Source organism: Lygodium microphyllum, chromosome 16 (genome assembly GCF_053477565.2).
Source record: "Lygodium microphyllum isolate KBCC chromosome 16, Lygodium_microphyllum_v1.1.10, whole genome shotgun sequence".
Taxonomy (NCBI): Eukaryota; Viridiplantae; Streptophyta; class Polypodiopsida; order Schizaeales; family Lygodiaceae; genus Lygodium; species Lygodium microphyllum.
Genome location: NC_141150.1, coordinates 104,069,718 through 104,093,848, shown reverse-complemented (window position 1 = coordinate 104,093,848; position 24,131 = coordinate 104,069,718). Strand labels below are relative to the sequence as shown.

Here is a 24,131-nt window from a genome sequence, read left to right as displayed (position 1 = left end):
GAATGATAGCCTGATGGGTGAGGCAAAGGGAAGATCTGTGGAGGACCCTCCACAAATGAAGGGGAATAGAGCTAATAGAGCTCCACCCTCATGACAATTGGTGAAAATGATCCCTCCTAAGGTAGCATCCTCTATGAAGATGGCCTGCTCCATGAAGACAACCCGGATGCTCTATGAACAGGCACTCTCCACTTCTCATTACTTCCCTGCAGTGCTCTCGACTTCTCTATAGAATTAGCTAGTACTGCATAGCACTTCTCTCGACTTCTCTGCAACATTCTCTACTTCTGTATAGCAATTCGGAGGACTTCTCCACAAACTCCTCCGCAACATTTCTACTCACTTCTCTACTACATCTCCAAAGCATCTGTAATAATTCAAGAGAATTTCGGGAGGTTTTTGTGCTCCATTGCTACTTTCTATGGAGTTTTTGGTGGATACTCCATGAGGGTTTTTCTTGCCTCTACAGGTCTGTGTACTTGCAGAGTGAGCATATTGCTTTGAGCAACTTGCCCCAGACCCCATGCCTGATTCTAAAACCTCCTCCCCACCTTCTCTCCTTTGCACAAAAGTACAATCACAAATGACCAGAATCTAATCTTACTAGAATTAACTTAAATTTTAAACAACTTCAAAGAAAAGATTCATAGTATTAGCTTTCATGTTATTGTCAAAGTATCTAAGATTTCAGCTTCACGATGTAAATGCTACTAATGATAAAATTTAAAAAAGTTCAAAGAAAAGGTCTTGATTCAATATAATATTAGTTTGCATGATACTTCTAACATATCTCATTTTGTAGCTTCACGTAATATCACGATCCTATTAGCTTTCCTTTCTGGGGCATTTTCATAACCCTTTGGAAGCTACAATTGTGTTTCTGCCATGCAGTTTTGGTCAAAGGGTTTTGTTTTTTTAGCACAACCATATGGATGATGCTTCAAAAACAAAGTACGCTTGGACAGAGTACACTCTATTACCATTTTCTGAAACAAGTGTATTATTACCAACCAACCCCCTTGCCCCTTCCCCTTGCACCCTTCAACCTTTCTCAGCAGAACCCTTAGCCCAGGCCTAGTGTGTTGTTACCAACCATGCCCCTCTCCTCTTCCCCCTCCCCCTTTCCTCTTCCATGGCCCTCACTGCATGCCCCCTGCAAACCCCCAAAAGGAGATGTTTTTAGGATATTTCCATTATTATATCCAGCACACCTGCTTGAATTGTTATGATGTCTTCCTTCTTATAATCACCAAGCACACCTGGTACCCATCCAAATAGATTATACACTCCATTATGGACATTCTGAATTGTAAAATTGCCATTTTCATCTGCCTGGGTCCAAAATTGATATCCCTAGAGAATCAAATGGTGTTGATTAGTAAGCATTTAGTAGAACATGATACTGCTATTATTTAGATATGATAGAAAGAAAAGCACCAAATAATGATAGAAAGAAAATCACCAAAAGACAGATTTCTATAGACCTTACTGTCTGTCAAAATACCTATTAGACTCTGTGGAATATAATTGTTAAATATAAGCATATAATACTAAAGTCATTCAGTATATGTTGGTCATGTTTTGGACTTGAAGAAATTTGCATATTTATTTCTAATAACTGATGTTCTTATGCTTTCAAAGGATCGCCTAGTTTTGAGACAAATAAATCATCTAGCAATAATATTGGTTATTTTCTAAAGTTTTGCTTTCATCCTCCTCACATCTACCACAATTGAGAGGGACCATTTTAGTATTACATATGGGCAGAGAAACGAGTTGATTACTTTATGTCATATTCAGCAATGTAGGTGAGATGAGCAGATTTGGGAAAAAGGTGTGCAAACAGGACAAGGAAAACAGGAAAGCATGGAGGTGAGAGGAGAAGAGTTTTTCTATATTTTAGCCTTTATCTTTCTAACATGTTGAGGACTACTTAGAGCCTCATGGCCAGAGAGAGAGAACTTGATCATTTGTACATGTTTCATATTTGGCAATTTAGAATATATATCTCAATTTAAGTGGGAACAGCAGATTGGGACTTGTTTTTCCTTTTTCTGTGAACATTTCACACTCTAGGTAAGTAATGCCTTGAATTACGCAGGATCAGCATATTTGGACTCATTTTTCCCCCTTTTTTTCTGAGTAACAGCGAGAGTTACAAAGGTAACCCCATTGGGGTAAGGGCGTTTCAAGGTCAGCTTTAGCACAACAAAGCAGAGTCTACAGTGGCACTTGCCACTAGCCCATAAGACATCCGAATTGCAGTTGCCTTCTTTGATAGATGGATTGAGGGCAGGGATTATGCCATGCTTGGAGATGGTATGGCTATCATGGCATATCTCCCTGGCGTTGACGAGTATTTCTTGCCTCATATAGCCCAAATTGGTAAGCTTTTGGGCATATCATTCAGCGGGACAGGGCCGTCATAGAGGCGGTGGCGGAGGGACAACCTCAACACCCATTTGTCAGGGTTATGGTCCCTTCCTTGAGCCATCAAGATTCCATCAATGCATGGAGGGTGTATGATTTAGATGATATATTACACTGGTTTCCCAAGACAGTGCTTCGCTTGCAGGATGGTAGGCCACCTTGTAGCAGATTGCTCTAGGATGCAGCAGAGGAGACAAAATACTAGGCCTCATCTGAGCTCCTTTCAGGATGGAGGAGGGCCTTGCCTCATAGGAGTGAGAGGGAGTGGCAGAGGAGACGAGCCACTAGAAAAAGGAGGCGGCAAAAACAAAGACAAGGGTGAGAGTAGCAGACTGAGAGACAATGGATGGTTGTTAGGGATCCCAGGCTTGCTGCACATAGGAATCTGATTGCCACTTGAGGCAACAAAGATGACTCTACCTGAGGTTCCCTCTCTGAAGCCACAGGTGAGAGAGGTGGTCACTTGCGGTATCACTAACGGCTAGAGTGGCAGTGACTTCCCCATGTGGGATGGAGCAACTAGCTCACACCCCCCAGCCTTGTGAGGCTGTGATGAATGCACCTGGACTGGTTAAGATGGATCTCATAGTTCAGGCCTCCACTGAACAGTTTGCTTATCAGGTCCCTGATACTCAACAAGAGGGAGAGATTCCCATAGAGAGAATTGGATCCAATTACTCATCAAAGAGAGGGAGTGAGCGAAGAGGTTGACACAGATTCAGATGATTCTTTAGACTCCATCAAATTTCCATCTCTTCATGGGGCTGTAGAAACTGCAGCGATGAGACATGACAGCATATACACTAGGCAGCAAAAGAGACATGTATGGTCCATGGAGCCACTCCAGTCTGAGAGACTTAGACGATCTCCTTGAGGATCCTCTCATGGAACATTTGAGGCTTTGGTGGAAGACTTTCTGCCAAGGACGGAGCCGCATGAGACAGGATCTCCATAGAGCACTAGTTGGAGGATCAATGGATTTTCTTATGCTACAAAAGCATCACCTCTCAAAGTGGAGGATTTCTCAATGCAGTGGAAAGCTGTTACTCAGATAAAGTTTCACATATTGGGCACCCACCCTAGAGCCACAAAGACACAAGCAAGCTTATGCCTTTGTGTTGGTGAGCATTGGCTCCATGTAGTACAAGATTGGGGCATCCTTATAGCAAGGAGAGCACTTTGGATATTTGTGAGAGTGGAGGAATTAATAGGCTTGCTAGTCATATACGCCCTCCAATAGCCAAAGGGAGAGAAGACCTTTTTGGAATACGCTTAGTCTCTACCTCACGTTGACCATTGGATTCTGGGTGGCAATTTTAATATGGTCGAGGCCTTGGAGGATAGAAGGGGCAGATGCATAGACATTATCACAAGAGGAGAGCAAGTAACTTCGAAGCATTTTATCTTCCATATCAGAGGACAAGACACTTGGTTCATGGCAGAGTTTGGCACATTTATAGATTCTTTGTAGTTCTCTAGAAGAGATAGGACAGCCGGTGCCAAGATCTTCTGGTTCGACAGATTCTGTGCACACGACTGGGCTTGTGACAAGGGGGGTCTAGCCGGTATTCTTCGAGGAACCACCTTATCAGATCATGCACCAGTACGGTTGGTTCTTATCTTGGGAGCAAGACAGAAGGTCTCTTAGAGAAAGAGAGGGCTACTAGAGTCTCATTGTCAGCACTTCAAAGGGAGGAGGAAAGACAACCAGGATGTAGGTGGGTGGCAAAGGGGATGTATGCAGCCAAAGCAGAAACAAATGCTATGAAGGATGCTAGATCAAAGTACAAGTACCATGTGAGGGCCTCTTTCTGGACACAAGCAAGAGATAGGGTCAACAAAATTATTTCGCACCACTAGCCCCAAACACTCTAGACAAGGTGTTAGGAGACTTAGAAGAGCATATGGATCCCTTGCCAAAGGGCCATAGGAGGTTGTTTAGGTGGCCACAGATTATTACACGGCTTATTGGGCACGACAACAAGGCCTCTAGGTTGGAGAGGGATAGAGAGATTGTGTGGCAGAATACCAAGACAGTGGTCACAGAGAACATGAGGATAGATTTGATAGTCCCATTCTCAGAGGAGGAGATTGCCAAGGCCTTGCTAGCACTATCATCAAGCAAGTACCCACGGGATGATGGACTGGATAGGGCTTTCTTCTAGAGCTATTGGGATGTGATCAACACATGACACTTAGCGGCATGTCAAAAGATCATGGCATTTGGAGATATGCCAGAAAGGATATCAGAGGGATTTATTTACCTCATCCCAAAGAGTAACGGAGACGAATTGGAGATCACCCATTGGAGACCAATCACTTTGCTCGGAATAGTGTATAAAATCCTAGCCAAAATGATCCTAGACCTCATTCACCCTACCTAGACTAGTTTTGTTCAGGAGCACAACATCGTTCACTTATTTTCACCTTCTAGGAATCCATAGCTTCTACGTGATCCACGGGACAAAAACTCATTGTTTTGCTTCTGGATTTTGAGAAGGCATAGGACAAAGTAAACTGGGAGTTTCTAGAGGGCACCATGTTGAGGATGGGTTTCCTAGACTAGCAGATCAAAGGTGTTTGGGTGCTATCTTCTTCAGCTCATAGTCAAGTCCTCATTAGTGGAGTCACAGGTGCCAGATTCAACTTTCAGAGGTCAATGAGACAATGATGCCCCCTTGAACCTATAAGCTCCTTCCTAAGGGATAGGAAAACAAGTATTTGAGGCATCAAACTTCCCATTCCAGACTTTGAGGAGTTGCTAGATGTAGAGTTTGCAAATGATACATCTATTTACTTGGATGGGGATGAGAAAAATTTTAGGGCCTTTATAGCTGCGATGGAGGTCTTCAACAAAGCTTCAGGAGCTCTGATTAATTGGCACAAATCCTATGGATTTTGGGTTTCTGATGTAGGACAGATAAACTGGAAACCACATGAGAATTTCACTTGGATCCCCTATGGCACTTCTATTAGATACCTAGGCTGCCATGTAGGCATTGACAGTTCTTCAGAGCAATAATTGGCACCCTTATTACTTAGCATAAGACAAAGACTTCTATATTGGAGCACAACAAGACTATCACTATCAAGCAAGGTGGTAGTTGCAAATCAAGTTTTGTTAGCCACCATGTGGTACATAACTTCTTGTTGGGCCTTCTCTAGGTCATGCATTGGCCAATAAGCAACTCATTAGGAATCTCATTTGGTCAAGTGGAGGTAGCTTGGGATGTTATCACCAACCTAGATCGAAGGGTAGTTTGGCAGTTATTGACTAGATAGTCAAAGTAGTGCAAGTGATGGTAAATCTCATTGTCAAGGGCCTTCTCTAAGGCAAGGAGCCATGGAAGAAGCTACTATTATGGAGATTAGAGACCATGGCTCCTCCTCATGAAGGGCCCTAGTAGCCTAGCACACATTGGCTTTTTTAGCATATCCAAGCTACAAGACTTCGGAATAGTTTTGCGGTCAGATTTGTTGCATCTATTATATGGGCATGGAGATCAATATCTACGAGAGTTCATCAAATTGACTCAACAAGTGTTGAAGAGAAGTTGAGGCAGCCACTTCTTTTTAATCAGCTACTCTAGATAGAGAGAGGTCACAGCATTGGAGAGATGACCCTCCTATCTTAGGGAGGTTCTTTGCACAAGTAGCTTCTACAATGGTGTAGTGGTTTGCCTTTTTGGAGCTTCCAATCCATATATAGAGACAAAGACTTTGAGGTATTGGGGGGCCAGAGTCATAATGGAGAGCACCAAGGAGGTAGTACCCCTTCAATGGAGGAATGACACAGTGACAAATCAGACATGGATAGGGCTCTTTACTAGAGGAGAGATCCTTCTTGCAATGGTAGCCACCAATGGAGAGTGTGTGTTTACTTTTTAGTAAAGATGGATGGGAGACATAGGCGAGAGAAGTTGGATTAGTTAAGAGCTCATAAGATTCTCTCGAGAAAGGATTAGAGTTGTGGTTCATTGTGATAAGACTTGGTACACAGACCTAGACCCTGAGACTTGTATGGAAGATGGATGGAGACATTGGGCATACATTGGGCATAGAGTGCTTCCAGCTGCAACTGAGCACTGGACTATCTAGGGTATCTCATAGCCTTTCCTTGCAAACTGCTAGAGGAGATTGGAGGACAGATTTAGACCAAGAAAGATTCGACTCTTTCTTTGGTTACTAGCACACCAGTTTAGCAATTGGTACATGGCCTGGCTATGGTAGACACCCTATTCCTTGGGCTAGATGGGGGGAGCATGAGGAGACTTAGAGGCATTGCATATGGGATTGTCCCCGGGCTCAAGAGGTCTCCAAGAGAGCCCTTAGGATGGTGTTTCATGGCACTACAGATTCTATGATTGTTGTGGGGTATAGTTGCATGGTTAATTGACAGAGACCCAACTTGTGGGTATGAGGATGTACAACAGTATCGAGCTTATCTCATCTCGGGGCAGCTTGTGGGCAGGACATGCCAGATTTTCTCACAAACAGTATGGACCCAAGGGCATTTGAACATCGCTACTGAGATTGTGCATACTCTTCGTAGGAGATGGGAGAGAATATAGGGCAGTTCGAAGACTATGAGGATGAGGAGAGATGCTTCTCTAAAGACATGGGGTCCTTGCACCTTTTTCCTCTTCCAGACCCACATGGTTTGGCATTATAGACCTCCCGACTAGCTATGCACTCAAGCTTTGTAATAGACTTCCTTGTGTTATATAATTTTTGATATGGAAGTCCCTTATAGGGTTGCTTTGTACTTGGTTTTTTGCTTTGGGACGTTTTGTTCGGAGGTGCGTTACTAGAATTTTTACTTTTCTCTGGAAAAAATAAACATGGAAACTATATTAGCAGAAGTAATATGTACAACCCATGAAGTCTTACAAAGGCAAAGTCATACTCTCTGCTTCAGTAAAACAACCCTTTATGGTGTTGCTTTCCTTAAAACTGCATATCAGCTGCAGAATCCACTAAGACTAGTTATCAAGCTCTTCTTTTCCAAGGAGAAGAAAATGGGCCCTGTCAGAGGCAGCTACGTGCATCATAGATACAAGGGTTGAGTGAACACCCAAATTGGGTGGGCTATATTGCCAAACGCTGCACCTCATAGTTGAAATGAACCAAACAATGATGCTAGCAATCAGCTCCCATATGTAACAATGACACTGAATCCACTGTGCTTTTGAATAATCTGGAGTGGAAATCCTCTCAGTGCTGCCAAAAATGAGAAATGAGTGGCTCCCCTGAAAATCCTTGTATCCAGATGTTATTCCTCTGTCCATGACCCGAGCTATTGCCCCCAGGTTGCTACCATTGTCCCAGTTGTGCCATGAAAGGCTATTTTGAGGGCTCTCCTCCACACCTCCTGAGCTTTCGGACAATCCTACAGATAGTGCATCTGCATCTCCTCTAAATGTCACATCTTACACATGCCATTGGGCCCCTTTCATAACCGAGCCATGTACCAATTGCCAAATTCATGTGAGCTATAAGATTTAAGAAGAGATATATCTTCTTGGACCCGAAGCTGTAATCCAATCTCCTCCAAAACACAGTTATGAAGGGTCATGAGATACCCTCTCTGTGCCAGTGATGAGTGATTGCTAGCTCTGCTTTGCTCATGCTCCAGGCTGCTGCTCTGTTGCTGGAGGCTGCCACCCATCCCTGGGAGGTGCAACCCTGCCTTGCTGTCTGCTTTGTTTGCTGCCCAGCAGTATTACAGCCTGCGTTTTCCTGTACTCCTACCTAAGTAAGTTGTATTATAAGGATCTGAAATTAAACAGTCATCCCTCTTTGAGTTGAGAGAACTCTAATCAGTTGCTGGAAAAAGAAAGGATAAAATTTCAGCTTAAAATCTTCAGCTGTAGAGACCTCCTGTTTAATACTCCTAATGAGAAATGACTCTAATAATACTGCAGCTGGATGATGAATTCACTGATAAGGCTCTGAATGAGAGACTATCAGTGCAAATTTTGCCATCCAATAAAATTGGCAATTGGAATCTTGACGCCACAGATAGTCTTGCAACTGGAAAGGGAAAGTTTGTGACAACAGCCACATGAGTCCTTGAAGGAATCAAGTAATTGCTATAATTAGAGACCAGGATACTCATAGGTGTTATTAATAGATATTCCCTCTATATAGAAAGAAAAGAAAGGAGCTAGAGGAGGGCTACAAGGGGTGAAGAAAAGGATTACCAGCCTAGGTTTAAGGGACAAGGGAGAGAAATAAAGAAATATATATTACCATCTACATAAGGCCAATGTGGTCTATGAGACAAAATCCAGAGTACATCCATGCCAAATGTCATCTCATGAGTAATGTGAAGATAACATTAAAATAAGTAAATGGCCTATGAAACAATGCTAAGAATAGGTGTATGATGGGACTATGCTAGAGTAGAGCAATGTCTAGTGTTATCCCATTTGTAGAAAGAAAAGGAAAAACTAAATTGACAAAAGTATATACAAAACTGTGATGGAGACTATAGGCTGTAGCTGAGCTCAAGATCTACACATGATCTCAGCTATGATGCAGTCCCCAACTGCCCCATTGATATGCCTGGTGGTGAATATTCAGCATCTTGTGACAATGGCTCTGATCCAACTTTGGTGGGGCCTCCTCGGACATGATCCTGGTAGACAGTGTCATTATGCTCAACAAAGTGAAATGGCTCTATCCAATGTGACTCCACGATGTGGAATGGAAGATGTTTGGTGAGGTTGCTCTATCTCTACTAGGCTACTAGTGTCACTAGGGTCTAATCTATGAAAAAAGTTTCTCACTTTTCTCTTTGTGGATCCCTCTAGGTGAGATGGCCTCCTGTCCCGCAACATTGCTATGTAGCGCTTCTGGAGCTCCAAAATGAAAAGACCTAGGCATCTCTAGTCCTCCTACTCTTTAACACGAAGAATAGGTCCAAAACCATCATGGAAGAGGCAGTGGTATTGTTCCCATATGTCAGTATATTGTACATCTACATAAGTAGTACTCCTCTGTCTCAGGCTCTTGGCCACCAAGCTGTCAAGGCCTATCCTCTACTAGAGTGTCGGTCTATCTGCCTATCTCCATTTGTAGCCTATGGGAGGAGGTGTGAATTTGTCCAATAGCAGCCTGTATGCTATGGGAGAGATGGATGTCCATGTTTTTTTTTTCCAGTAGAATGTGGCTGATTATATTACTCAAAAGAACTGACTACAACAGAGTGCTCATGCTCAACAGAATAAACTGGAGCTGATGCAAACTCACCACTACATCATGTATACAAGCCTCTCAAGGCGGTCTAGGGGGGGTGGGGGCAAGAAGCCATGGCGGAGGGGTATATCGCCAACGGGACTGCCTGCCTGCATCATGAAGAATAGGCCCTGGCCGCCCCAGGTACGCATGAAGTGACCACGGAGCTCCTGACGAGCCCTGCACTCGCCCTGCACCTGACCCCATCGGCCGCGGAGGGAATGAATGATGGAGGTCCATAGCTCTTCTAAGGTCGCAGGTGCTGAGAGTCTCTCACCGCTGAAGGCCACCTGGCATCGCGCCTTCCAGATATGCCATCCAGTAAGACTCCCTATGATCTCCCATATCTTTGAGCGGTCTGTTGTGGGTTCCAGTACCTGTCGGATAGGTAAAGCTTCCAGACCAACCATTGCGCATGACCCTGCCTCGATCATGAAAATCGTGTCCTGCATCTCGGCCTCATACAGAAGGTGAGGGCCCTGGCTAACTGCCTGCTAACAAAAAGCTCCCCATGAAATATACCCGAGGCTGGGGGCTATACGTCGAAGGATACGGCATGCTCCTCTCCACACCAATTGCGCCTCCTCACAAGACCAAAGGCAGTGCTTTGGGGTTTCTAGAAGCTGTTGTGGGCTCCAGTACCTGTCGGATAGGTAAAGCTTCCAAACCAACCATTGCGCATGACCCTGCCTCGATCATGAAAATCGTGTCCTGCATCTCGGCCTCATACAGAAGGTGAGGGCCCTGGCTAACTGCCTGCTAACAAAAAGCTCCCCATGAAATATACCCGAGGCTGGGGGCTATACGTCGAAGGATACGGCATGCTCCTCTCCACACCAATTGCGCCTCCTCACAAGACCAAAGGCAGTGCTTTGGGGTTTCTAGAAGCTGTTGTGTGCAGTGCTTACAACCTTCCTTCTTCTGCATCTGGGCAAGCCAGCTTCCTATTGCCAATCCTCCATGTGCCACCAGCCATAAAAAATACGACACCCTCCTCCGCCTCCAACTATCCCATAGGCGGCACCAGAAGGTCCGTCGGAAGGGCTCCGTGATGCTATGCTCCGGCGAGTGCCTACTGCATGACGGCGCCCAGTCCATATCCTCCTGCATCAGTACATGTTTGCCAATCTTGGCAGTGTATTCTAGGAACCTGGGTGGCTTTTTTGCAACTGCAGAGGCCGGCCATAGCCACTCTCCTGGATCCCACTCCAGCTCATCAAGTGGTTTACCCTCCCAGATCCAAAGGCACCACTCCTTGAGCTCCATCCAGAAAACATAGGGGTCCAGCCGCCAAGTTTTCCCCTGAAGACCCACCACCCGAATCCTCCTCCATGAAAGGGTGGCAATCCCCTCATCCTGTTGCCCTCTGTCAAGGGCCAGATGTCCCCCCTCCTGAACGGCAAAGACAGTCCCCTGGGGGGCGCCACCCACTCTACCTGCCACCTAAAGAGGGATGCCTGCTGGAGAGAACCTGGCTGCCCATACCTCCCCGGCCTCTATCGGTTCTCGCATTGGGGGAGCAAGCCACTCCGGAGGTATTGCTGCGTCTATCTCTCTTCTCCTCAACTCCACTCCTCTCGTGCACCCTGATACTCGCTGTAGCACCTCCTTGTCTGCCATCCTGTACACCTCTTGCCATGTCCTGATGGAACGATCCGGGCCGGCCTCCCACCCAGCCCACTAGATGTGGGGGCGCTCACCTATCTGTGCCCCTTCCCTATCTTTGACCTAGAGGTTCCAGATCACTGGCTGACGGTCTATTTCCTCCTGGCAACCTGGGGGGCTCTAGATTAGGGCCTTACGGAGGCCTTGCCACACGCGGAGTAGGCTCCGCAAGAAAGGTGATCTGGGCGGGGTAATCTGGGCTGAAGTGAAGATCCATCTCAGGGACGGCCTCCACTCCCCACCAAGCCTCGGTTTACAATCCTGAAGGCCCTCTTGCAGTAAGACCTTCTAGGTCTGCCCGCCTGGTGTGAGACCGCGGACAACTAGCTTGCCCAAGAGGGCCATACTTTGATATTTTGGGTCTTCCCTCTGATCGATGTCGTATGATGGTCGCCCACGCTACCTTGGCCCTGGAGTCTCTGGAGCCATCAGACCCCGACCAAAGAAAATTCCGCACTAGGCAATGAAGCTGCCCTACGTACGATGAGGAGAAACACCAACACGAGGCGATGTACCAAGCCGTCGCTAGGAGGACCTGGTTAACCACCAGGGCTCGACCGGCTAGTGAGAGGCAAGCCGTGCTCTAGTAGGTCAGTTTCCTCCTAATAGAGTCTAGAACAGGAAGAAACTGCTGGGTAGGAGTGATATCAAGTCCCACCTGGAACCCTAGGTATTGGATGGTCTGCCCTCTGCTCACCCATCTGAAACCCAAGTGGACTCCCCACTTCGTGCTGGAGTCCGGGTCTGTGAGGAAACCAACCGACTTTCGCCAGTTGATTTTCGCACCCGCTGCAACACAGAACACCTCAAGAGCCAGCCTCATTCTTTCCAGTATCACCTCATCGTCCTCTATGTAGAGTCATGTGCCGTCAGCATACTCTGAGTCTAACAACTCGGTCTCCTCTCTCACTGGAAGTCGGAGGCCGCGTAGTCCACACACGTCACCTGAGGAAGTGGGACATTGCCTCTGCGAAGAGTAGGAACAGGTAGGGGGCCAGGGGGCAGCCCTTTCGAACCGATCTCTCCAGCCGGACCTCCACCCCTCGCCTTCCGCCTATGAGAACCTTGCTGGTGGCTGATCTGTACAGGCCGGAGACCCCGCGAATCCAAGCGTGGGGAAATCCTAACTTCACCATGATACCCTCTAGGAAATCCCAGTCCACCCTGTCGTAGGCTTTCTCGAAGTCCAATAGAAGTACTGTCAGTCTTTGCCCACTGTGCTGAGCCCACTTTGTCGCCTCAAAGAATGTAAATACATTGGCTAGGATGCTCCTATCCTGGACAAAGCCTGTCTATGTGTCATGAATGATGTCTGGAAGCACATGGCATAATCGTCTACCAATCATCTTTGCCAGAGCCAGAGCCTTATAGGCCACTGACAATAAGGTGATCGGTCTCCACTGGGATAGCTCCAACCGGTCTCCCCCTTTGAGGAGAAGACTGATAAGGCCTGCCGAGATCCTCCCTGGCATCTGTCCTGAGGTGAATATCTCCTGGAAAGCCCTCAGTGGGGGATCCTTCACCACCTCCTAGTAGGTAGTAAAGAAAGCCTTAGAGAGGCCATCCTCCCCTGGGCATTTTTGCCCATCCTGTGTATGGAAAGCCTCCTCTAGTTCCTTCTCTGTGGAGGGGACTAGGAGGGCGTGTCCTGTCTCCTCTGTGATGAGGGACGGGATGTGATCCCATACCTGCTGTCTGCATCTCTGTCCTCTAATTGAAGCTGTCTCCTACTGGAAGAGGCGTGTGTAATAGTCGGTGGCAATCTCCATCACCTCATCAGGGCTAGAACAGGTCCTTCCATACTGGTCCCTAAGGCTACGTATCTGTTCTCCCGCAGTGCGGGGCTAGTGCACCTGGAAGAACTCCCTGCACATCGTGTCTCCCTTCCGCACCCAAAAGGCTGCTGAAGTACGGAAAGAGAACTCCGAGTGCCTGTCCTCTAGGCCAGCAATAAATGCACTCGCGCGCACCTCCTGTGCGTGGAGGATGGGGCCCCCTGGTGCCTCCTGCAACAATCTCTGCGTAGCTGCCAGGTCCCGTCGGAGTGCTCTCTCCTCCTCCCAGCATTGCTGCTTGGCCTGTAGGATTGCCTCTTGGCAAATTCTGCTTGACTCGACTAGGACCTCTGCAACCTCCTCTGCTATCCTGTCCCTCCTAACCCACTCTCTGGTCCAGATCCACTCTATCTATCTAGACACCTCCTCCCTCCTATAGATCGAGTCAGGGATCCAACAAGATCGTGTATCTAGGGCGGATGCTGGGGGATCAAGTGGCAGGAGAACCGGGCAGTGATCGGATAGTGTGGTGCCTGCCAACTGCTCAATCTGGCCTCCGCAAGAACCTCCCCACTCTCCCACATAAAACCTATCCAACCGCTCCGCCTAGCCGCCTGTAACCCCAAGAAAAGTCCAACGACCTCTCCCTCCTGTGGAAGGCAAGGTCTTTCCAGGCATCCCGTGCTCCGACTGCAAGGAAAAAGACCTCCCATGCCTCCTGCTCCTCCCCTTCCATGCCCTGGTAGTTTCTTCCTCTACCCTGCTGATCCTCCAAAGCCTCCAGATTGTTGAAATCTCCTCCAACAATCCAAGAATCCACCTCTAGGAGTCCATCTACAATCTCCACCCAGAACCTGATGCGTGCCCTAACCTCCGTAGGGGCATAGACATTGAGGACTTCAATACACGAGTCCCCAATATCCAGTCTGATCCATAGAGCCCTTCCTGTCACTATCGTCTTGTGGTCTCGTACACAGGTGGTGAGAGTCGTGCCAATAGAGGTGCATACACCTCCGCTCCTACCGTGGGCACCTATGGCTTGCTCCCAATAAGTATGCGAGCTGCCCAGCAGTACTTTCCCAACCCGCTGAGCCTGGGCGAGGGTAAGCTTGTGCTCTTGCAGTAGCAAGATGTCTATCCGTCCGGCGAGGACAGGCTGCAGCTCCTGCCGAACAATCAGCTTCCTCGAGCCACACGCCCCATTGTAGTGGAGACTGTTCACATTCCAGGATGCAAGATGTAGGCTCATGGGGAAACCTGTGACTGACCGAACAAGCATATGTTCGGTGTGGAAGCTGTAGATGAGGAAGAGAGATTGCGAAGCATGCAGGTACGTTTTGCCGCCGGTCTGGATGGTGAGCTCCAGTTTCCCATGGTGGCCCTCGGCCGGACCATAGGGATGATAGATGCTCCAGGTGGTACTATCAATCCATCTATCAGCCATGCTGAAAAGCACGACTCTGTACACTGGTAGAAGCGGGCCGCCTCTGCCGGGGGCCACTCGATCACGTCCCTCGGCGCTCCCCACTGTGGGCGGGCTCAAAAGATAATGCTCAGATGCGGGACGTCGGCGCCAACCCACCAGTTAATGTCCATCATGCAACCTGGCCACTGTTGTGCGAACAATGCTAATCCTTCATCTCCCATCCACTGGGAGGTGTGATCTGCCACCTGACTCTTCAATTCCTCCTCAATCTGTATAGTCGTCCACTCTTCTGAGAAAGATGACTGAAAAAAGAAAGCGTAGTTTGGTCCATCCGGTGGTGCAAGTAGGTGGACCTTGCCCCTCCTTGACTTACGAACCATGAAGATCCCCACCTCTAGAGGTAGTGGGAACACTTCGCGCTCCGCAACTCGCAGGTAAGACCATGGGCCACTGTGAAAAAACTCTTGTAGCAGCAGCTGTGCCTGTCTCGGGAAAGTATGGCGGGTGGTAGGGGCAGATGAGCTGGTGGCTGTGTGGATGGGGGGGGACTGCTCGTGTGCAGAGAAGGTAGGTGTGTGTGGCTCATCACCTCCTGTGGGAGGGGGAGTGGGTCTGGGTGGGCTCAGCTGGCCTAGGTGTGGATCAGGGGGGGTGCTCGGTAGGGGGGGTGATGGGGGTGGAGTGGATTGAGCTATGGTGGGATGGCTAGAGATGCATGGTGGGTGTGGGGAGGGGGTGGTAGCCCTGGCAAGGGGGGGGCTGTGGGCCAAGGTCAGTGGAGGGAGGGGGGGAGTGGGTGAGGGGCCTGTGGGGGCTCCGGCGAGGCAGTCTGTGGCTCATGTGGAGAAAATGGGGGGGATCGGTCCTGTCGGGTGGGGCGGGCGGGGGGGGGGGGGAGACTGTGGAGTGCTCTGCCGAAAGGGGGGCGCTCGTCCGCCATCACCTTGCTGACGAGGCTGGGCCTAAGGGGCTAGCTACACCCCCCCTTCCCGTCTCCCTCTCTGTCGCCTCTGGACCCTTGTGAAACTGTCAGTGTCCACCTACGGACCTGTGGGCGGAGTCGCCTTGGCTCCAAACCGTATACAAACTGCTCCCTGGTGTCCAAAGTCGTGGCAGCCCAAGCAGTGCCCTGGTTGCCCAGTCACAATGACCTGCTGCCTAAAGGAATGCCCGCTTGCCTCAATCTCTAGGAACTATGGGATATTCTTAACCTCCTTCACTGCCACCCGTACCTTTGGGACCCCTGCCGCTGTCACTGCATCCGCGAAGGACGCGAGGACAGTGCCGAAGAGCCTCCCAAAGTCTTCCACCAACTGGCAGTACTCAATCGCCAGGCCGGGGAAGAGGAGGGTGACCGAGTGCCAAAGAAACCTGTTGTGGAGTGCGAACGCCTCCACAGTGAAGCCACTGTACCAAGGGACCATGTATATGACCCCTTTCACGGATGTATATGGTGAACTGGCGAGTAGCTCACGAGCTGCTTCTGCCGAACTGAGGCGGACCATGAAGATCCCTTGGCCCAATAGGATCGCCTCCATGATCTACGCCATGCCGATGCTCAGCGTGGAGTGGAGCCAGTCCCGAAGCTGGGCCCTAGCTGGGAAATGTCCTACTACTTGACCATAAATTGTTGTTTTCGTTAGCTCCAGCTCCTTAGCTCAGACGATTAAGAGCTGCTCCTCAGAGAGGACTACGCGCAAGGTGTTCGACTGGGGGGCACTCGATGAGTACGCCGGCGTCTGACCAAAGGTTTCCATTGCCCGTCCCTTCTGGGAGAACCTACCTATCACGCTGCTGTGTTGCTGAATGGGGAGTTGCTGCAGGGGGAGAGAGCAACTGGAGGGGAGGGGAAAAAGGGGGGGGGGGGGGGGTTTCTGTTTTCAATGGCAGTGGTGTTGCAGCCTGATCGTGGGCCAGGCCTCCCGTCAAGGTGGCACTCGGGGGGGGGGGGCGGAAACGGCCAACCAGGGGAATAGGCAAGCAGGAGGAGGAAACGGCAGACAGGCCACTGTTACACAACGTTGGGGCGAGGGCGCACGAAGAGCACTGGGAGGCGCGAACAGTGCTGGGACGGCCACGATCGGTCGAGGCGGGAGGCCAAACAGTCGGGGGGGGGCGAGTGATCGGACAGCGGGCAAACAATCGGATGGCGCGATCGGACGGGCGATCAGTCGGATGGTGCGTAATCGGGGCAGGGGGACAGCAGCGCGACGTAACGGTTGAGCTTTTCACTAAAAAAAAAGATGGATGTCCATGTATGCTGGCCGAATAGTGCATCCATCATTAGAGAGATGCAACAAGTGACTCCAATAGAACTCCATTCTCCATCCTAGAGGGAATAGTGGATGGATACATGTCCTCCCTGTCTCAACCCTTAAGATATCAGCTCTGATCGACTGAGAGAGAGTGTAGGGCAGTCAAGGTTGTAGTCAAAAGGTAAAAGGGAGTCAATATCCAAACTATGTAGGCTCATCCAAATAGTCATTTGTCAAAACCAACAGTTCTTCTCGTCCTCTACTGCTAGTTATCTAGATGAAGTTAGTGCCAATTTGGAGTATCTATGATGCAAGAGGTCCCATAATCTATGCCAAAAAGTCACCGCCCTAAAGAGTGCCTCCGTGACTATAGATGCTGCCCTTGATTTGCTTTAACAATGGGATATGGGGTGGAGGGCTTACTCCTAATCATAGGTGCTATCATCACGATCACTGGCCATTCCATGCTATCCCAATCTAGCTACAAACTATCAAAGTCTTAGTTCCATCAGTTGCACACAACAACCCTTGCCTCTTTCCGAGCAAAGAATTTTCATTACTTTGAGCACTCGACTACCAAGTACAACCTTATCGATGAAGCTCATTGTTAGAGGTTTCTCCCAAGTTGGGAGAGGTGGAAAAGATATGTACAGATATAGGGACCATTAGACTTGCACTTGGAAGACCATGGTCGCCTACTCTACACTTGGAATTTTCAGCAAATCAAGGCCAAGATTTTGAGAGAGATTTGGGACCACATAGCCACCATCATTTGAGCCTTGAGATTAGTATCTTTTGGCCTTCACTAGCTAGCCCTGATCATAGTTTAAGAGAAGATGACTCAGCCTCTCCTCTTCAACCAGCACTTTGACTCGAGTCAAAGTCCGGCCACATCTTGGGATAGAGGACTCATTTTTCTTTGAGGAATCCCCTATGGTGACAGACAATTTGCTTTTCTAGATTTACTGCATGGCACTTAGATCAAAGACTTCAAGGCCCTCAAGGGAGCCAAGACCATGATAGAGATAATGGTGGAGGGATTGCCCTATGAGTGGAGGACAGATACACACACTTCTCACACCTAGATTTGGCATCTTGCTTAGGTGATTGCTACTAGCACAGTGGAGGAGGATTGCAAACTTTGCGAGACGATTTAGATCAATTGGAGTTTACAAGTTTCTCTAATAAAAGAGATCATCATAATGCGTTGCTCTAACAGGAGAGACAATTTAAATATGGACTTGGTTACTTAGACGATCATTGGATGGAGGCACATGTTTTATCAAAGAAGGCCTATTTAGGTATTACAGTGGGATCCATGAGAGTGGATATGAAAGGATCCTTTTCTAGATAGACCTTGTGACATCCCTTCTTTTGGATATATCAACACTAGGCTGGTTAGGAGGAACCAGATGAGCAAGATTAGAGCAATGTGAACTACTACCCAACATAGATGTAGACACAACACATTCCTTCACCCTTCTTGACCGACTTTTGGAGGAGATCAAACGACAAGTTCAAACCCCTGAAGATCTCAGACTTACTGACTTCTAAAGGAGTTTAAATGGCAGGTTTAGACCTAGGAAGATCTCAATCTTACTTTTCTTAGTAGCATATAAAAGCATGCAAATTGGCACATGTCCAAGTACCTTGTATCAGATACAGAGAGTAAAGGAGAGAGAGACAGACATACTTATGGGATAGCCCAAGGACCCACAAGGTGTGGAGGAGATCCCTTAGGATGGTGCTCCACATTACAACTAAGACAACAATGGTGATTGGGGGGATAACAACTTGAGTCACAGTAGACAAAAGCAGCATCTGGATACAAGGATTTTCAAGGGGGCCCATCCTTTTTTATCTCAGGACACCAGTTGAGTATGATTCCTGTTAGCCTGCCCCATTTAGTCATGTCAACTTGTCATCTCCCGGTTGTCAACTCCTGTCAAAATCTGACAAAGAGACATTGGAGCTCTTACAGTTTAGTGTGCATTTCTATGCATTTCCTCCATTTTAGGCACATTTCTTGTGCATTTTCTTTGTCTATAAGTTGGATTCCACCCCATGACAGTGCCTACCTGCTCCACGACTGCCTAGGATATTTTGTCATTATTTTTCCATTTTTTATGTGTAGTCACACTGCATTTATTGCAGTAATATCACCTATTTTAGCAAGTTGGCCAGATTTAGAGGCCTTTTTAGTAGTTGGCCAGTTTTAAAGGTGTTTGGCTATATAGCCATAGCCCACACTTGGCTGATCACTTCTTCCAGATTTCAGCACACTCTAGCTCCCAAACACTCTTTGATGTGGTGCTGCCAACATCTCAGCCTGATTTGGTGTCCTCACTAATGCCTTCGGCTGCATGCAAGGACTGATCAGCCCACATCATTGTATTCAGCATTCATCTTCAGTCAGTGCAGTATTTCTTCCTTCATTTTCTGCTTTCTCTTTCTCTCTTTCTTTCTCTGTGTTTGTGTTCCTTCTTCCATTGTGCACTCTCACATGGTATCATCACCTAAGTGAGAGCAAGAGTCAAGATCTATTGCCAAGGAACAGCCCAGTCATCAAATGCAGCCATTCAACCTGGCGTTTGTTGCAAACACAGCCATTTGTGAAGGAGGCGGTACAATCTGGTGGGTCTACGTTTGCATTTTCAGCTTCGCGACACTTGGTGGCAGCATTTATTGCTCAGTGACAACGTTCTTCAGCCAGTCATCATCATCTACATGCAGCGGCATCTTTTGTGGGTGTAGGCAAGAGTATTTCTTTGTGCAGGTGGCACATCTACACCTTCTGTAGTTGATTCTTCTAACATTCACATTGTTTCCATTAAAATGCAGCATTTTTGGGTGATTGCAGATTTGGAAGATGTCTTACCATTAGTTTCAAGGCTTTGATGACTTGGACGAGGAGCTTTTGTCTCACCACTCTTCTGAGCTGAGATGTGATTATAGGGAGTTTTTACGGGTGTGGTCTCCTCGAACCCATCCATCTTTTGCTCATCTTTCACAGCGGGCCCCATTTGAAATGAAGGCTCCATCTGATGTGAAGATGCCTTCTTTGATACCCTCTATTCAGGTTCCTGTTCTTCCTTCCTTGCCCAAAGACGATAAACTCAACGGTGCCAACTAGTCATTATGGTCTTGCAAGGTGGAGTGCATCCTCGACACCTTTGATCTTAAGGAGTTTGTTTTTGAGCCTATTCCTTGCCCTTAGGAAGATCTAGCTGATGGTATCTTATTGGATGGTGCCACCTTGTGGGATTGGCTCAACTCTCGAGCCTGATACCTTTTGTTTATGAGTGTTTAGGGTTGTGTCCTAGTTCATGTTTGCAGCTTGAAGACCACAATGGAGGTGTGGTGCAATCTTTCGTCTTTGTATCAACACAAGACTTTTTCCCACAAGATTTCCCTTGAGAAGAAATTGCGGATGCTAGGAGCACATCACGAAGATGGGGGACATGAGAGGTGAGCTTGCCTCTCTTGGATGGAAGATATCCTCTGAGGATATGGATATGATCCTATTGACACAATTGCCATCTCCCAAATTCGATGTTTTCTACACCAGTCTCATCACATCGAGGACCTACAAGAGTCTCTTATGGTAGGAGCTTTCATCGCTTGTCTTGAAGCATGATGAACGACTCAGAGAGGTAGGGGTCAGTGGTTCTAGCTCCTCCAAGGCTTTTACCACATGTACCAATGGTAGGAAGAAGAAGAAGAAGGCCAAGGACAAGAAGCAGGAGGACGAGAAGAACAAGAAGAAGGAGAAGAAGCCCAAGTGTCCACATTGTGGGAAGGGCACTTACCCTGATGAGAAGTGTTGGTAGAAGTAACCCCATTTGAAGCCAAAGGAATAGGATTCGAAAGTGGCACCCACCATGATAGAGTCTATCTTTGTGAATGCCTTTGCTGTCGAGCAAGATACAACCCTTGCTTCTTCTACTCAAGAGAAGATGTGGCTCGTGGATAGTGAAGCTCCTTCTCACATGACCTTTCGGCAAGATTGGCTTTAGGACTTGAATTCGCAAGGGGGCACCGTCACCACTGGTGACAACTCTATGGTCCCAATTCGTGGAATGGGGACCATTCCCCTATTACCAAACAGACAGAATTTCTCTGCCAAAGTTCTTTATATACTTGAGTTGGGCTTTAACCTTTTGTTTGTCTATGGTCTTACCCAACTAGGTACATGTGTGGTCTTCACTAGAGATGCAATTACAGTGGTCTTTGAACAAGCACACAGGAGGGTGGGCTACCACAAGCTTGGGCTACTTTGGCATGCTTGGAATGGTTATTTGAACATGGATGTGATCCGACAGGCTTCTCGGGAAAAGATGGTTGAGGGACTTTTAGATTTCTCTCCTATTCATACCCTTTGTCCTAGCTGCTTGAAGGGCAAGCAACATTAGCAACCACATCCATAGGTTGCCACACGGAGGGCTTCTACACCGCTCGAGTTGGTTCACACCGACCTTTGCGGACCTATGGGCATGGCCTGCCCTGGAAAGGCCAAGCTTGAAGACTTGAATTCTCGAGGGGGCACCATCACCATTGGTGACAACTATATGGTCCCACTTCATGAAGTGGGGACCATTCCCCTACTACCAAATAGGCAGACTTCCTCTGCCAAAGTTCTTTATGTACCTGAGTTGGGCTTTAACCTTTTATTTGTCTATCGTCTTACCTAACTAGGTACATGTGCGGTCTTCACTACAGATGCAATTATAGTGGAGGATGAGTCTACATGTGTAGCTCTTTGGACAGGCACACAGGAGGGTGGGCTATATACACTCAAAGCCTTAGCCACAAGGCCTTCCCACGAGCTTGGGCTACTTTGGCATGCTCGGTATGGTCATTTGAACGTGGACGTGATCCAACGGGCTTCTCAGGGAAAGATGGCCGAGGGACTTCTAGAATTCACTCTTATTTATACCCTTTGTCCTAGCTGCTTGAGGGGCAAGCAACATCAATAGCCACATCCATAGTTTGCCACACGGACGGCTTCTATACCGCTCGAGTTGCTTCACATTGACCTTCTGCGGACCTATGGGCATGGCCTCCCTTAGGAAGGCCAAGTACTTGATGGTGATTATTGATGACTCCAATTGTTATGTGTGGCCGTACTTCTTGGAATACCAGAGCGAGGTGTAATTCCGTTTTTGCGAGAGTCGAAGGTGTTTGCTGAGAAGTAGACGATCCTTAAAGTTCATGGTGTTCAAGCCTATCATGGTGGCAAATTTACTTTTCATCTCTTTTCTTAGTTTTGTAGGGATCACGGCGTTCGGGTGAAGTATACCCATCCGAATACACCATCCAACATCCCTTTGGAGTGAGGCGGTGGCGACTGCGGTTCATATTCGCAACCATTCTTCTACCTCAGCTTTGTAAGATAAGATTCCATATAAGGCTTTCTTTGGATGAAAGCCTTCCATGTCTCACTTTCATATCTATGGGTGTGATGCATTTGTTTATCTGGATAAGGAGAAGAGGAAGACCAAGCTTGACTCTAAGTCAAGAAAGCTCTTCTTCATAGGGTACAGCACTACCACGAAGGGATATCAACTCTATAATCCTACGACACGCAAGATTGAGGTGGGCAACGATGTGATCTTCAACGAGGCTATGGCCTCCGAGGATCTGATTGATGGTTCTAGTGTAGGTGATTCTTCATCATTGACTACCTCTCCCCTGTTGAGCTAAAATATGCATTACTTGCTGATTAGCCTCTTAAATAGCCCCAAAACACACTAAAAAATGCTCTTTTAGAATAAAACCCTAAAATGGGGAGCGGTTTGAGAGAGTTCAATGGAAACCCTAAAACCAGGAGGGGTTCGAGAGAGTTCAGTGGAAACCCTAATTTGGGAGGCTCCAATCCACATCTATAAATAGACAGGTTGCCCACCATTCAGCCATCATCCTTGTTTGTAGGTTACACCAGCCCATACACCCTCTGTTGCTGTTGGCGCCCAATTTCCAGCCTGCAGCCGCCTCCATCTGTTGTCCAGTCATCATCGACTGCAGCCACATTATCTTCAACCTGTTCATTGCTGTTGGCGACAGCTCTCAGCTGTTGGCGACTGCTCCTGACTGTTGTTCAGCCTGCCGTCCATCATCTCCAAGGCCAGCCAGCCTGCATTTACAGCAGTGCAGGTCCTAACACTCTCCGACACACCTTCTCCAGCCGTCGCCCTGCTGTTTACAGCACCTGTGCATAGTTTCCAGCTTCTGATCGGCCATACACTGCTGCGATTACCAGTTTTCAGCCTCTAGACTGCTGCGTTTTGGTGACCAGCCTGCTACCATTCACTATTCAATACTCCTACACTCTGACTAGTGGTCACAGTCTTGGGATCCGTCTCCGGTGGACGTCACACTCCGGCATTGCTTTGCCCTTAAGCACACTGTACACTCTTACATTCATTTACAACATTCATTCACTTCAAAGTTGTGTTTTCTCTTTCCCTTCTTCTATTTGTGTTTGAGTTTTCAGTTTTGCATTTAGGGTTTGAGTTTTGAGTTTTGTGTTTAGGGTTTGAGTTTTGCCCTTTGTGTCTGTGTTTGTCTCTTTGTGTTTCTATTGTGGTCGTACACTCTGTGTGTCCTCAGTGCAAACCCTAGCAATTTTCTTCACATGGTATCAGAGCCGATGCTCTTGTAAAGAGTATCCTACGGATATTGTGGAGAGCTAGTCTTTGTGGGAGGCACACAATACAACTCGTAACCGAATCACAATGTCCCAGACACCTTCTTCTCCAGTTCCTATGATGTCTTATCAGGCTTCTCCATCATTGGAGGCCTTGAGACAGCATTATGGACTTGGTGAGGAGCACAACACTCCACTTTCACCTTCACCCTCTTCTACTCCTATTCTAGATTTCACTAACATGACAGAAGAGGACTTTGAGGAGTACTATCACAACAAGTATGGTGATGTTCACACCCCTCTTACCAATTTTCCTACCACATCCGGATCGGTTGGTGAGACTGGCCACCTCTCCGATCATGGAGAACATACAGCATTCGGAACGTCTGGCGATCCATCTTCATCATCTCAGCCAGGTCCAACGTCAAGTTTGTACAATTCTTTTGAGTTGCATGAATCAAAAACCTCGCATGTTTCTTCTTTTGAGGTACAAGATCCGGATGGCTTTGCGTATGTGAACTTCAATAGAGGGGGCTCACGAAGCAAGCGAAATTCAGGTATATCTACAGCTTCTGTTTCATTTGAGCATATCACATACACTTCTCACTTCCCTCCCATCCCACCCTCTTCTATATAACACCTTGATCACCTCTCATCATCTTTCCAAAACCTTGGATTACACTCCACATCTACAT

General features: G+C 47.6%; 1 protein-coding gene across 5 annotated transcripts in view; it reads right to left on the bottom strand.

Moving 5' to 3' along the window:
- LOC148023184 (rhamnogalacturonate lyase B-like) overlaps positions 1-24,131 on the bottom strand; it is a 240,983-nt gene that overhangs the window by 30,653 nt on the left and 186,199 nt on the right. For all 5 annotated transcript variants that reach the window (XM_087696158.1, XM_087696159.1, XM_087696160.1 and 2 more), the window contains one exon: positions 1,212-1,353. In XM_087696158.1, coding sequence (XP_087552284.1) covers positions 1,212-1,353 — 142 coding nt within the window. The remainder of the gene's footprint in view (positions 1-1,211; positions 1,354-24,131) is intronic.